The sequence below is a fragment of the Hoplias malabaricus genome, chromosome 2 (genome assembly GCF_029633855.1).
Source record: "Hoplias malabaricus isolate fHopMal1 chromosome 2, fHopMal1.hap1, whole genome shotgun sequence".
Taxonomy (NCBI): Eukaryota; Metazoa; Chordata; class Actinopteri; order Characiformes; family Erythrinidae; genus Hoplias; species Hoplias malabaricus.
The window spans coordinates 38,475,925-38,489,347 of record NC_089801.1 but is presented as its reverse complement, the minus strand read 5'-3'; the positions used below and the strand labels follow the sequence as shown (position 1 = coordinate 38,489,347).

The 13,423-nt window shown below is 42.4% G+C and overlaps 1 protein-coding gene across 1 annotated transcript in view; it reads left to right on the top strand.

The window, feature by feature from the left end:
- The first annotated feature begins 9,047 nt into the window (after positions 1-9,047).
- glra4b (glycine receptor, alpha 4b) overlaps positions 9,048-13,423 on the top strand; it is a 17,492-nt gene continuing 13,116 nt past the window's right edge. Inside the window, exons 1-2 of the mRNA XM_066660504.1 lie at positions 9,048-9,115; positions 12,762-12,889. Of these exons, the coding sequence (XP_066516601.1) occupies positions 9,048-9,115; positions 12,762-12,889 (196 nt within the window). The remainder of the gene's footprint in view (positions 9,116-12,761; positions 12,890-13,423) is intronic.

The window sequence follows — 13,423 nt, the reverse complement described above, 5'->3', positions numbered from 1 at the left end:
GGTGTGTTCTCCCTGTGTCTGTGTGGGTTTCCTCCGGGTGACTGTCTGTGAGGAGTGTGGTGTGGTTCTCCCTGTGTCTGCTTGGGTTTCTTCCGGGTGACTGTCTGTGAGGAGTGTGGTCTGTTCTCCTTGTTTCTGCTTGGGTTTCCTCCAGGTGACTGTCTGTGAGGAGTGTGGTGTGTTCTCCCTGTGTCTACTTGGGTTTCCTCCAGGTGACTGTCTGTGTGGTGTGTTCTCCCTGTGTCTGTGTGGGTTTCCTCTGGGTAACTGTCTGTGAGGAGCGTGGTGTGGTTCTCCCTGTGTCTGCTTGGGTTTCCTCCGGGTGACTGTCTGTGAGGAGTGTGGTCTGTTCTCCTTGTTTCTGCTTGGGTTTCCTCCAGGTGACTGTCTGTGAGGAGTGTGGTGTGTTCTCCCTGTGTCTGCATGGGTTTCCTCCGGGTCCTCCGGTTTCCTCCCACAGTCCAAAAACACACATTGGTGACAAAAATAAAAAGTTGGTGTGAGTGAATGTGTGTGTGTGTTGCCCAGTGAAGGACTGGTGCCCCCTCCAGGGTGTATTCCTGCTTTGCGCCCAATGATCCCAGGTAGGCGCTGGACATACCGCGACCCTGAACTGGACAAGTGGTTACAAATGAATAAATTAATAACCTTCTACTCATACATTCCAGGAGTCCTAAAGGAACCAGGGGTGAATTCAAATTCCCTTGCAAATGTGGCATGGCTATACTGCTTCTGCAACACAGTAATGCACAATTAATTTGGTATCCACATGATTGGTTGGTTCGCAAATATTTATAATGAGCTATGATTGGACAGACTCAGAAGAGGGGGTGAGGCAATTCAATATTCTGCACTTGACATCAGAAGCAGAGCAGAATCAGAATGGCTTGTTTTATCTCATGTATTCTGACTTAGCCCACAGAAAACCGACTGGATCTTGTTTCACAATGTGTGGGTTTGTGGGTTGCAGATCCACACATTAATTCACATGCACTGAACAAGTGAGTTTTTTTTTATATAGTATGCTCCCTTTAATACAGCAAACATGTCTGTGCTAATGGATTGCACTGGGGTTAAGAGGAAAACGTTAGTGTTGCAGCTGCTGCTGCGTTTAAGGTTAAAGCTAACGTGAGGTTTAATGATGCATTGGTTTCAGCGCTAACTCTCCTCACTCCCATGGGAACTGCTTTTGCTCCAGCAAAAGAACAACTCCCCACACACACACACACACATACTGCCCGGCCCAGTGGCCTCCTTTACCGCTCTGGCACGCCACACACAGCACAAAACCAGGGTCTCTCTGGAGACCTCAGGCTCGCTGACATCTTACTCACTCAGAAAAGCTCTCTGAGTCCACATGTATTCTCCGATCTCATTTATATCAGTGTTGATTTACATCAAAACTTGAATCCTACACAACCACTGCAGTCATCCTCTCACGTTCAGCTCCTCGAAGCCTTCAGCCTCACGAATCTATCACTCCTCACTTTGCAGGGCACACACAGAAGCCAGAGTGATGTACTTGTACGCCACATCGTACCCAGTATGTTAAGCAGCAAGCTGTTTCAGATTCAGCCTGTGGGGGTCTTTCATTCCTAACCTAAATGTGCACTCAGTCAATAAGGGGGTCTTCACTGAGATCAGAGGAGTGTGAGCTATTTCTGAACATTTGGGAGCTCTAAGCGTCATCATACTTGGGGGACGCAACCCGTTATAGTTTTCTGTGAACAAGCAGAATAGAAGAAAATGAGAGTAGGAATATCACACAAGACAATCTTTTGTGTATTGTGGGGATATTATATAGACTTCCATTTCTTTTGTGGTGACTTAACATTTACTTTTACATGGGGTGGGTTTCCAAACAGGGATTAAGCCTAGTCCTGGATTATGTCCTCCTATCAGTGGAAGAATCACAATGCAAAATGCTGTGTAGTCCAGGACTAGGTTTAATTCTTGTTTGGGAAACCATAATTATTACATTATTATGCCCTATACATATTCCCCACAATGTGTGTAAACAGGACCCTACATGGTTTATATATTCCTTGTACACATGCATGTTTATAGAAGGACTTGAAATGAAATGGGATGCTTTGGAGCAACTGTCCATGAGGCTAGGGTCACTGCCCAATGATAAATGTCGGCTAAAGGTGTATAACCCCCCACACATATCACCCCTACCTGAGCAGCCGTGGAGCTGTTCCCGCTGGAGCTCCATCCTGTATTGAATCCAAAATGAGTCCTGTAAAAGCAGTACCTGACATCCTTGATGTTTCTGTCAAATCCTCACAGCAATGTTTCAGTGCTCCATACATTTGTGTATCACAAAGGAATAGTTTTTTTCTTCAGGGTTCACCATGTTGACTTTAGGAAATGTATAAATATTAATATCCATTAAAATTTAATGTTAAGGAAAATATAAATACACCGAGCCACATCACGCAGCCCTCGGTGCTTTTCTACACCACGTTCCCCCAATGTAATCTAAATTTAAGGTAGTGGAGGTTGACACACAGCAGCTCATCTCAGTGCCACCTTAACCAGAGCTAAATTTATCTCACCAGTCCTTAAATAGACCCCTGTGTCCCCTGGACATGTTAAAGCAGGGCCCTGGAGAGCTGCGGTGAAAAGTTTGTTTTCCCTGTGCAAACGCACCTGCTTCATTTAATTACAGTCAAACTCTCCATGAGGCAACTCAGGTGTTGGAGCAACATGAGCAGTGGACCGTGATCATGGCTTGCTCTCAGCTGTGGTCTTAAGGAAGTCTCAACTCAGTGGCACCTTAATGGGCCCTTATCATGTACAGATTAGCTGTATTTTGAAAGGGCATGCTTACGACGTATAACCTTTTAAAATGTGCCATTTACAGATTATACAGGCTCACTCTGTACTTCAGCAATTCCAGAATGTATCTGGATGTAATGTAATCTTTTGCACTGCATACTTGCACCCTGTTATTTGTGTGTCAGCACCCCCACAGGGTAGGTATAATTTAAGTGGTTGATCGTTCTCAGCACTGCAGTGACACTGACATGGTTGTAGTGAGTTGATGTGTGTTGTGCTAATATGAGTGGATCAGAGACAGTAGCTGCTGCTGGAGTTTATAAACTCTGTGTCCACCCACTCTTTTTCCACTCTGTTAGACATGTTGGTGCACCTTGTAGATGTAAAGTCGGAGACAGTATCTTATCTGTTGCTGCACAGTTTGTATTGGTTGTAATTCTTCATCAGTGGATACTTAAATTCCAGCAACACTGCTATGTCTGATCCACACAGCAGAAAAACACACACTAACATCACCACCACGTCAGTGCCACTGCAGCTCTGAAAATCATAACCTACTTGATTTGTCTGTGTCCTGACTATTGAAAACCTGTGTGAAAGGGGACTAACACTGTACGCAGAGCAACAGATGAACTCTAGTCTGTAATTATAGAACTACAACGTGGTCAGTGGAGCTGAGAGAATGGAGGTCATTCGAATATTTCCATTCCTGGTGAAGTGATGTGGAAAAGTGTAGAATATGGGCCAATCAGTGCTGACCAGCCCCTCGAGAGCATTGTTGAGTTAGTAATGAGGAAAACCCAGAGGCCAAATCTGAACATGGGAAACTCATGTCTGAAAAATGAGAGCAGGGAGCTGAGTGATGGAGAAGTGCTTTTCAGGGTGAGCGAGGGGCTAAATTTATAAACTCAGTCATCCAGTCCAAACAAAGATACAGCCACCTCATTATCTGGGCCACTGTGCTACTTCATCGTTCAGCACAGAGCGAGCTTTCCTGGGATACTCTCACAACACGGGGACTGTCTCAGAGTATTCCGAGTGTACTTTTGGCCTGAGAGAGTAGAGACAGAGCCATGTGGACAACAGCCACGGCTACAGTATGCGTTTGAGAGGAGCCAAATTCAAGCCAGTCTCCAGCTGTGGTTCTCTCACTGGGATGAACATGGGCAGAAGATGAGACCAAATACTACTGGACTATTAGAGATGTGTGTGTGTGTGGTGATTTACTAGTGATGCAGTATTTTCATGATATTCTTGGCGATATGATGAAACAATGAAAAATACTTTTATTCATTTCAAGAACACACTATTGCCACAAAAAAACTAGAGGTCTGCCTTTCCACAAGGAAACACAAGATGGTTGCGCCGCTGTGTATGTTCATGGATGGATAAAGATGTGTACTGGCTACTGGGGTAATCAGACCAATGCATCTCTGTGGCCAGAAAAACAGAAATTTATATTAGGTTTACATATTAGGTGTTTTTGTGTAACGTATTAATTGTAATTCAAAATTCAAACATTCTCTTGCTCTTTTGTCATTTTATGGTAACTGTATTAAAACAGACTATTGTCATTTTATTCAGCAAAACACAACCTAAAATTGAACTAGTTTGAAAATGGAGTTTTAGAAGAATTTATTGGTTGCTGCATTCGTTATGAGCTCCATCAGGAAAAAGCATTGCAAAAGCATGGGATCTATTTGTTCTGTTCTTAGGGATAATATTGGATCCGAAAATACATGTGAATTTTGGTTTATAAATTTTTAAAATGGGGATCTCCATGTTAGTGAACGTGAACATAGTATATATATATATATATTCATTCATTCATTATCTGTAAGCGCTTATCCAGTTCAGGGTTGCGGTGGGTCCAGAGCCTACCTGGAATCATTGGGCGCAAGGTGGGAATTCACACTGGAGGGGGCGCCAGTCCTTCACAGGGCAACACACACACATTCACTCACACACTCACACCTACGGACACTTTTCAGTTGCCAATCCACCTATCGCAGATAAAGGGAGAACACACCAACTCCTCACAGACAGTCACCCGGAGTGGAAATCGAACCCACAACCTCCAGGTCCCTGGAGCTGTGTGACTGCGACAATTGTGATTTGAATTGTCATTCAAACATTCAAGAGAATGTTTGAATTTTGAATTACAATTAATACCTTACACAAAAACACCTAATATGTAAACCTAATATAAATTTCTGTTTTTCTGGCCACAGAGATGCATTGGTGTGATTACCCCAGTAGCCGGTACACATCTTTATCCATCCATGAACATACACAGTGTGAATGTACAGTATGTTGAGGAAATGTACATGATGGTTACAGGGAAGTTTCTGGTTATGACCCAGAAGCACAACCAGTAGGACATTGACCTTTCTGACCTCAGTAAGACTAAGTTCTGCTGTTCTTCTTGCATACTTCAGTTAGTGTGTGTGTGATTGGTGGGTGTGTGTGTGTGTGTGGGGGGGGGGGGGATCCATTTAGGTCACTGAGGGGGCCAGTGTCTCTCTCTGTCTGTCTCTGTGTGTGTGTTTGTGTGCTCTGTTCTGAGCAGCTCGGTGGAACTGCCGTGTCTCGTGTCAAAGCTGAGCAGAGGATCTGGGCTGAAGAACGGGAGGAAAACTCGCGCAGAATTCACTCAAGCATGTGAACATCACTGACCCAAGCACACACACACACACATTTATGTACTTGTTGTGCTCACAGAAAGCAGAACTGTGCGTGTTTATGTATGTAATCCTTGATATAACATTGTAACACGTACACAGTGCTCCTTGAAACAGTTGTTTGTGTAGGAAAGCACATGCATGTTGTGACTGTCTGTGTGTATGTGTATGTGTGTTTGCACGCGGTCCGAGTAGAGCTGTATCCGGGTGAAACTGGGCCTGATATGCATCAGTTGGAATCTCTCAGCAGTTGAAACCCTCACATTAAAATTGACAGTGGCCTAGTTACCCACACTGACTCTCTCTACACACACACACTCCTCCTTCTGCAGCACTGCAGGGTCGGCTAGTGGTCCTAATCCCTCCCAGCTAATGTCATGACCTGCCTCTCACCCTCTTAACTCTCTCTTCCTTCTTTTCTTCTATCACTTAGCAACTTCGATCTAGCAACAGTTGCTAGGTTGGACAAATTCTGCATATTTGTGTGTTCTCTGCTCCTTTCTCTTACTGATTATTGTGGTACTGTGTGGGATAAAGCTGGTCAATGTTTGCTATGGAAGCATACATTTGTGGGTGGAGTTAGTTAGGAGAGAATCATTAGCTGTACTTTATCTTGTAGTGTTAGTGCATTAAACACATTTTACGTCATTTTGTTACACCTTCAGTACACACAGTTTAATGCTGTGTTTGCATGCTCTTATGTGTAGATCACAGTTAAAAATGGTAGCTGTATATATGTTTATGTCCAGCATGTTAATGATATACAGAAAAATGATTAGCACAAGTAGCAGTAAAGGCAACAATATTAACACTTCAGTGCATACTAAATGCTACTGGCGAGAATGCAGACAGCCAGTTTATTAAAAAGACTAGAAATGTCCAGCATTTTCTTTCAAGGACAATTAATGGTGAGAAATTATATGTTGTAATGATAAAGGTCAGGGAACATGAAAGTAACTAGAACAACCTATTTAGATATGTAACACCTCCTGAAACCAGCTTGTAACTCACTCACACTCTTAGTCACATACTCTTTCATGTTCAAACATGCAATACACACAGTGTAATAGTTCTTAAGAAGCTTTTCAGGGAATGTGCAATACCTCAGCTGCTATATACAGGGGTTAGACAATGAAACTGAAACACCTGTCATTTTAGTGTGGGAGGTTTCATGGCTAAATTAGAGCAGCCTGGTGGCCAATCTTCATTAATTGCACATTGCACCAGTAAGACAATGTGCATCCAATGGTTCAAACATTGTATACTGAAGGCGGTGCCGTGTATCAGGATGACAATGCACCAATACACACAGCAAGACTGGTGAAAGATTGGTTTGATGAACATGAAAGTGAAGTTGACCATGGCCTGCACAGTCACCAGATCTAAATATTATTGAGCCACTTTGGGGTGTTTTGGAGGAGCGAGTCAGGAAACGTTTTCCTCCACCAGCATCACGTAGTGACCTGGCCACTATCCTGCAAGAAGAAAGGCTTAAAATGCCATTCCCAAGATGAATTGATGCTGTATTGGCCGCAAAAGGCCCTACACCATACTAATAAATAATTGTGGTCTAAAATCAGGTGTTTCACTTTCATTGTCCAACCCCTGTATATATATATAATGTGTGTGTGTGTGTGTGTGTGTGTGTACTTTTCACATTTCAAGATTAATTTTAGGTTTGCACTTTACATAGTTAAGAGCGTGTCTATTATTGTGAAGCTCTGTTCATTTTTGTTGTACTATGAATGACTATAAAGAAATCTTGTTATGGAACTGCACCACAAGGGGGTGCTATGCTGGGCTTTACCTCAAAGGCATTGTGTTCTTGTGTTGTAATTTCATTAAGGCATTCCTAACAGCTATTATGTTGTGGCATTTTAGCTATGCATGGCAGTGAACACACACACACACGCACTAATGCACCAGGTGGAGTAAGCATACACCCACCCTGATTGAAGGCAACCTTCCCACAGGAAGGGGGCAGTTGGGGGTTTGGATGTTGAGGGAGGAGACAGAGCTGATCCTTCACTCTCCTCACCCCTAATTTACCTATCCCCCCATCCCACCCCACCCCCACCCCCTCTCTCTCTCTCTCACTTCCCCTCACTCTCCGTCCAAGCTTCTTTTTCCCCTCTCTCCCTCTCTCTCTCTCTTTCTCTCTATCCTATAGTGTTAGCTGCTGTAATCCTTGTTTCTGAAGGCAACATGAAATATACAGAACATCCACCACAGAGTCCACAGAGACACCTTAAACTTGCCATCTGCTCTGAGACAGCAACATGGCCAAGCTGCCCTGTGTGTGTGTGTGTGTGTGTGTGTGTGTGTGTGTGTGTGTACATACTCTCCCAGGTCTCATCGCATTATGAATGCTCTTTGGACAGTAGTATGTGTTTTTCTTGTGCACTTGTACAGTTTTAGCACATTTGGCCGATCACTGGATCTCTACGGGTCCCTAATGCTTTTAATTCAGAGGCTCTTTAACTTCATTTAAGTCTGTAATGCATACATCAATCATCCATATCTTAATGACCACCTCCTTGTTCCTACACTCCATATCCATTTCCACACGGGCGTACTTTGTAGTTCTACAATTACAGACTGGAGTCCATTTGTTGCTCTGCATATTTGTGTGCCCCTTTCAGTCCTTTCTTCAATGGCCAGGACCTCCTCAGAGCAGGTATGTTTTGGATGGGGGGATCATTCTCAGCGCTGCAGTCACACTTACATGATGGTGGTGTGTTACTGTGTGTTACACTAGCATGAGTGGATCAGACACAGCAGTGGTGCTGGTGTCACATTTTTCACTGTAGCTTCTAATGGTTCTTGACAGGTTGGTTCCCTTATATCGTCACCTCAAATAAAAGCATTAAATGCCATTCTGATGGTGATGTTGGTAATGATGAAGATTATAGTGATGATGAAGATAATGATGGTGAAGGCTATTTTGATGATGATTATGATAATGATGAAGATGATAACAACAATAATGATGGTGAGGATGATGATGATGATAAAAAGGGTGTTGGTTATTATGGAAATGATGGTGATGACAATGACAGGGTGCTTCTGATGCTCCTCACACACACATACCCAAACACACGGCTTCTGTCTCTGCTCTGACTCCCCGGGCTAACATGTGGCCAGTAAGTGAAAAGGAAAGGAGGGGTCAGAAAGAGGGAGGGAGAAAGAGACAGAGAATACAGTGAGTAAAACAGAGGAGAGTGTCTGGGAGAGAGATAAGGAAAAAGGGGAGGGAGAGAGAGATAGAGAAGTGTAAGTGAAAATAAAATAGGAGAAAATGAGATAGAGAAATGAAAAGAGGGCAGTAAAGAGAGTGGGAAGAGGGGAAAGAGAAACGAGATGGTGAAGGAGAGGGAAAAGAGTAACAGATAGTAATAGAGAGAGAGGGCGAGACACACCGAGAGTTCTGAACTTCTCCGGACGCTTGATGTGGAGTCCAGCCATGTGGGAGGAGAGGAGTGTGTGAGTGCTTCAGAGAACATCACAAAGCTCAAACCGCTGAGAGAGCGAGAGAGAGAGAGAGAGAGGAAGTGAAAACGAACAGAAAGACAGGAACGGAGGATGTTTACAAAAGTGTGGAGGATATCGTGGATGTTTCTTCTTCTCTGGCTGAGTGGAGGACACCTCAGGTATGGAGCTCCTACTCTTTTACACACAGGCTGGCATTCACTTCATCTGTCTGTGTGTATAAGATGGTGTGTGTGTGTGGTTTTAGAGATGGACAGTATTATTCAAAATATTTTTTTTTCATGTAATAACACCACGTCACATGAATACATACTAAAACTGCAGGAGTGTATCTCTTATACATCCTTGCGTAGTTTGATAGATGTTGAGTTGGACACATTTGATTCCACAGTTGTCTTTGCTGCACTCAGCCACTGAAGGATATACAAACCAGGAATAACTACCAGGCAATAACTTAATATGTATTCAGTTACCAGGTAAAAACTACATAACTACCAGGAATAAAGTATAACTATATGTAATATCATAATTACAGGTAATAATAATATAACTACCAAATAATAACTTAACATTGGGTAACCAACATAAGTACCATGCATTAATTATAACACTTCCAGGTGATAACCAAGTAGTAAAAGTAAAAGTAAAATGTTAAAACAAAAAGTAAAATGTTAAAACATAAATACCAGGTTATAGCCATATAATTACCAAGTGGTAAATATTAATAGTAAATGTCTGGTAAGATTAACAGTTTATAACTATATAACTACCATGCAATAACCATACAATCACCTGGATTAAACTGATAACAAATAACTAATTAAATTTTAGTAATCACATTTGCCACACTACTAAATTAGAACATGACAATGTTATTAATGTGTTAAAATGTCTTAATGAACAGACCAATACATGTTACATTGACATCTATTACTTAGTACAGAGGTATTTTTCTTATTTAAATTTACTCTCTCTCTCTCTCTCTCTCTCTCTCTCACACACTCTCACACACACATACAGGATTTTGTGCGGGGGCGCACTCTATTTATTCCTCATTCGGTCTGTGAGTGTGTGTGTGTCTGTGTGTGTGTGTGTGTGTGTGTGTGTGTGTGTGAGTGTGTGTGTGTGTGTGTGTGTGTGAGTGTGTGTGTTGGCTCTCTGTAAATGATGAAGCTGACACACACAGACAGCACTGTCTGGATTCATATTTTTACTGTCAATGAACAAAAAATGGGGAGGACAAAAATTAGCATCCAGAAATACTCATTGAGTTTGGGTTTAATGAGGCGAAGAAGTCACGATGCTGTCAAACCCATAGCAAACTCACACTCAGAAAAAAGACGGGAAGAAATGTGGGCCAGTGGGACAGTCAAATGTAAAGCTGAAGGGAAAGAACATGGTCAAGTTCAGCAGAAATGTAATAATGCGTCCGGCTTCATTTGTCGTTTTGTCAATATGACCTGATGCGCTTCTGTTCACTGACTCCAGGAGCAGCAGCTCGAGCGTGAAACAGCTCTAAATGTGGAGGAAGATTCTCAGGAATTAAACTGACTGGATTCTGACAGTGTGTGTGTGTGTGTATATGTGTGTGAGAGTTGATGGGGGTGTCCAAATATATCTCACCAAAATCCGCTTGTATAGTGGTGCCTTATGTAAAGGGACAGAAATCAATATAAAATAAGTTAAGCTTAGGGTTTCAGTATCGGTTATGGGTAATATTAGGGTACGGTTAAGCACTAATGATAGACTAGTAGTACTGGGGGTTTAGGATAAGTTTGGATTAGTGTTAGGGGTTGAGGTAGGGTTAGGGTTGCACATTTAAAAATTATCTTTAAGGGTTCGTTAGTAAAGAAAACGGTTCTGTGTGGAACCCTGAACACACAAAAACCTTTTGCTTGATTAAATAGTTCTTTGCATCATGGAGAGGCTCTTTAGATTAATGTAAAATGTGCTAATGTAAACTACAATATCAAGCTTGTTACAATAGAAGTTATAACCCTTCTCTAAAAGGTGCTATATAGAACCATCTATAGCACATTCTCTATCAATCTGTAGCACCCTCAGTATTCAGGGCTCTATATAGACACATTTGCTTGGCTAAAAACCCTGTGAAGTACTTGAAGAAGTAGGTTTAAGGTATTATTAGTTATGGTAACAGGTTAGGATAAGATTTTCTGAAACTAATGGACACGTCTGTTTAATGCCCCTGAAAAAAGGCAAGTGTGTGTGTGTCAGAGACAGAGGAAGCACTTCACAGCTATTCTTATAATCATTTAAGAGTTCTGGTCTCTCATGAATTATTAATAGGTACATCATCTTGCAATTTAGGGCTGGAATCTGTGGAGGTTCCTTAATGTCTGAATGTGTTGGACTGGAAGAATGTTCTGGACAGAGGTCAGGGTCTGTGCGGGTGGGGTGGGGTATTTAGAGATGATTACCGCCCGTCTGGAGTTAACAGAACAGTAGACGCAATGAGTGCAACACCATTAATAGGCCCACCAAGTCTCGCTCTCTCAGGGTGGGTGGGATGGATCCCCTACTCCCTACATGCACAGGGTAACCAGAGTAGGTGTTTGTTGGCTGATGTAACAGATCGGGGAAATTTGCGTTCTTCTCCGACATGTTGGTCTATCCAGTGTTGTTGCACTAGCAGTCGTTCAAAAAAAGATGGTGAACTTGTATCGTGAAGGAAGAATGTGCACCTCACCCTCCTGGCATGTTGGCCTATGTAGCTGCATCCTAATTGCACACATAATACTAATTCGAACTAGTGTCTGAGGGTGTAGTGTGCAGTATAGTTACAAGTGCCAATGTTGAGTACAGAATGCACACTTAGGACTAGTGGATATTTTGAGTACGATAAAAATGGACTGTCCCACAATCCAACAGGAAAGGAGCTTCTATTCCAAATGCCCAATAGTGTACATTATATAGAATATAAATGGTATTATTACCTGACAACACACTATTTTAGAAAAGAAACTGTTCATTTATGACCTACACTATGCACTATGTGTGGTAAAAGAGGTGTAGTATGTATTTTATTTTTCTCTCTCTTTTGCTAGTATGGACCACGCCCGTCGAGGCTGAAATGGGGAGGTGAACTCAGAAGTCTTTGGGGAGGAGTTCAGGGCGGCTTATAAATGTGTGTGAAGCCAGACCCCTGTTGGATATGAATATGAGAAAGGGGTGGAGACGGGGTGGAGGTGGGAGCAAGTTTAAAACAGGAGGCTCGGTGGGTTTGATGATGGCCGAACACGGCTCCGAATATGGGGATCAGCAGGAATGACCCAGCACGGAAGAGCGAGCTGACGTAGTGAAGCAGTCGAGATCCGTCTCCTGAACTAAATGAAGCGAGTTTGTCTGACGTGGAAATGACGTGAATATGCGGGGTATATATAGAGCTGAGAGGAGGAGTTTGGGCATGGTCCTACTCCCAAAATTATGTTATTACATAACTTCAATTATTAGATGAAAAAATGTACATGGCATAATGTTTCAAGATACATCTATTCTTCATCTTTCCATACAAAAATGACGTAGGAAATAAATAAATAAAATAAAATAAATAATAATAATAAAACACAAATCACACAAAGGAAACTCTAAAGCAAAACCTAAAAGTGAGCTTAGTATTTTACCTATTTGTCTAGCTATTTATTAATCATCAAAGCGTTCCACCTTGTTCTCTTTTACATGTTCATCCCAATTACATTTTGTGTTATAATAATATCTCTCTCTTTCTCTCTCTCTCTCTCTCTCTCTCTCTCTCTCTCTCTCTCTCTCTCTCTCTTCCTCCATTTCCAGGCTTGTGCTTTGTCGGGAGATGAAGTCCCCAAGTAGTAAAGTGAAGCCTATGTCCCCCTCGGATTTCCTGGACAAGCTCATGGGAAAAACATCAGGCTACGATGCTCGCATTAGACCTAACTTTAAAGGTATGATAGCCACAGAGTTTAAAGGTGTGATGAGCATATTGGGATAATGTAATCACAGAGTTTCTTGTTCATGGATGAAGTCTAACCTTGATGTGTGGTTAGTGTCAAATGTGGTTCGATGACAATCACAAGAAACCAACTGCTTGAGGAAAATGAGTCCTCAAGCACACACCCCTGATGCCATCAGTCCACAGACATCAGTGTGACAGGAGAGTAAAGGATTCCTATATGCAAATGTACCCAGAATTCATGCTGTGTAATCAAGGATGAGTGTTTACACTGGAGCATCAGTAGTGTGTTGTTTGTTGAGGATGATTGTAGTGTGATGGGTCTGAAGGGAGGATTCTTGCTGAAGAGAGAGCTTCATTGGAAAGTGGGGCACTATTTTCAGGGGTTAATTTTCATGGCAAAATTTTCTCTTTGATGTTGCTTGCATTCCTCATCTAGGTTTTTTTTGTTAAACCTTCCTTCCTCATCCCTTCATCCCCCGCCTGTCCTGCACCGCTGTCTCGCAGTGATATTTTTGTCACTTCG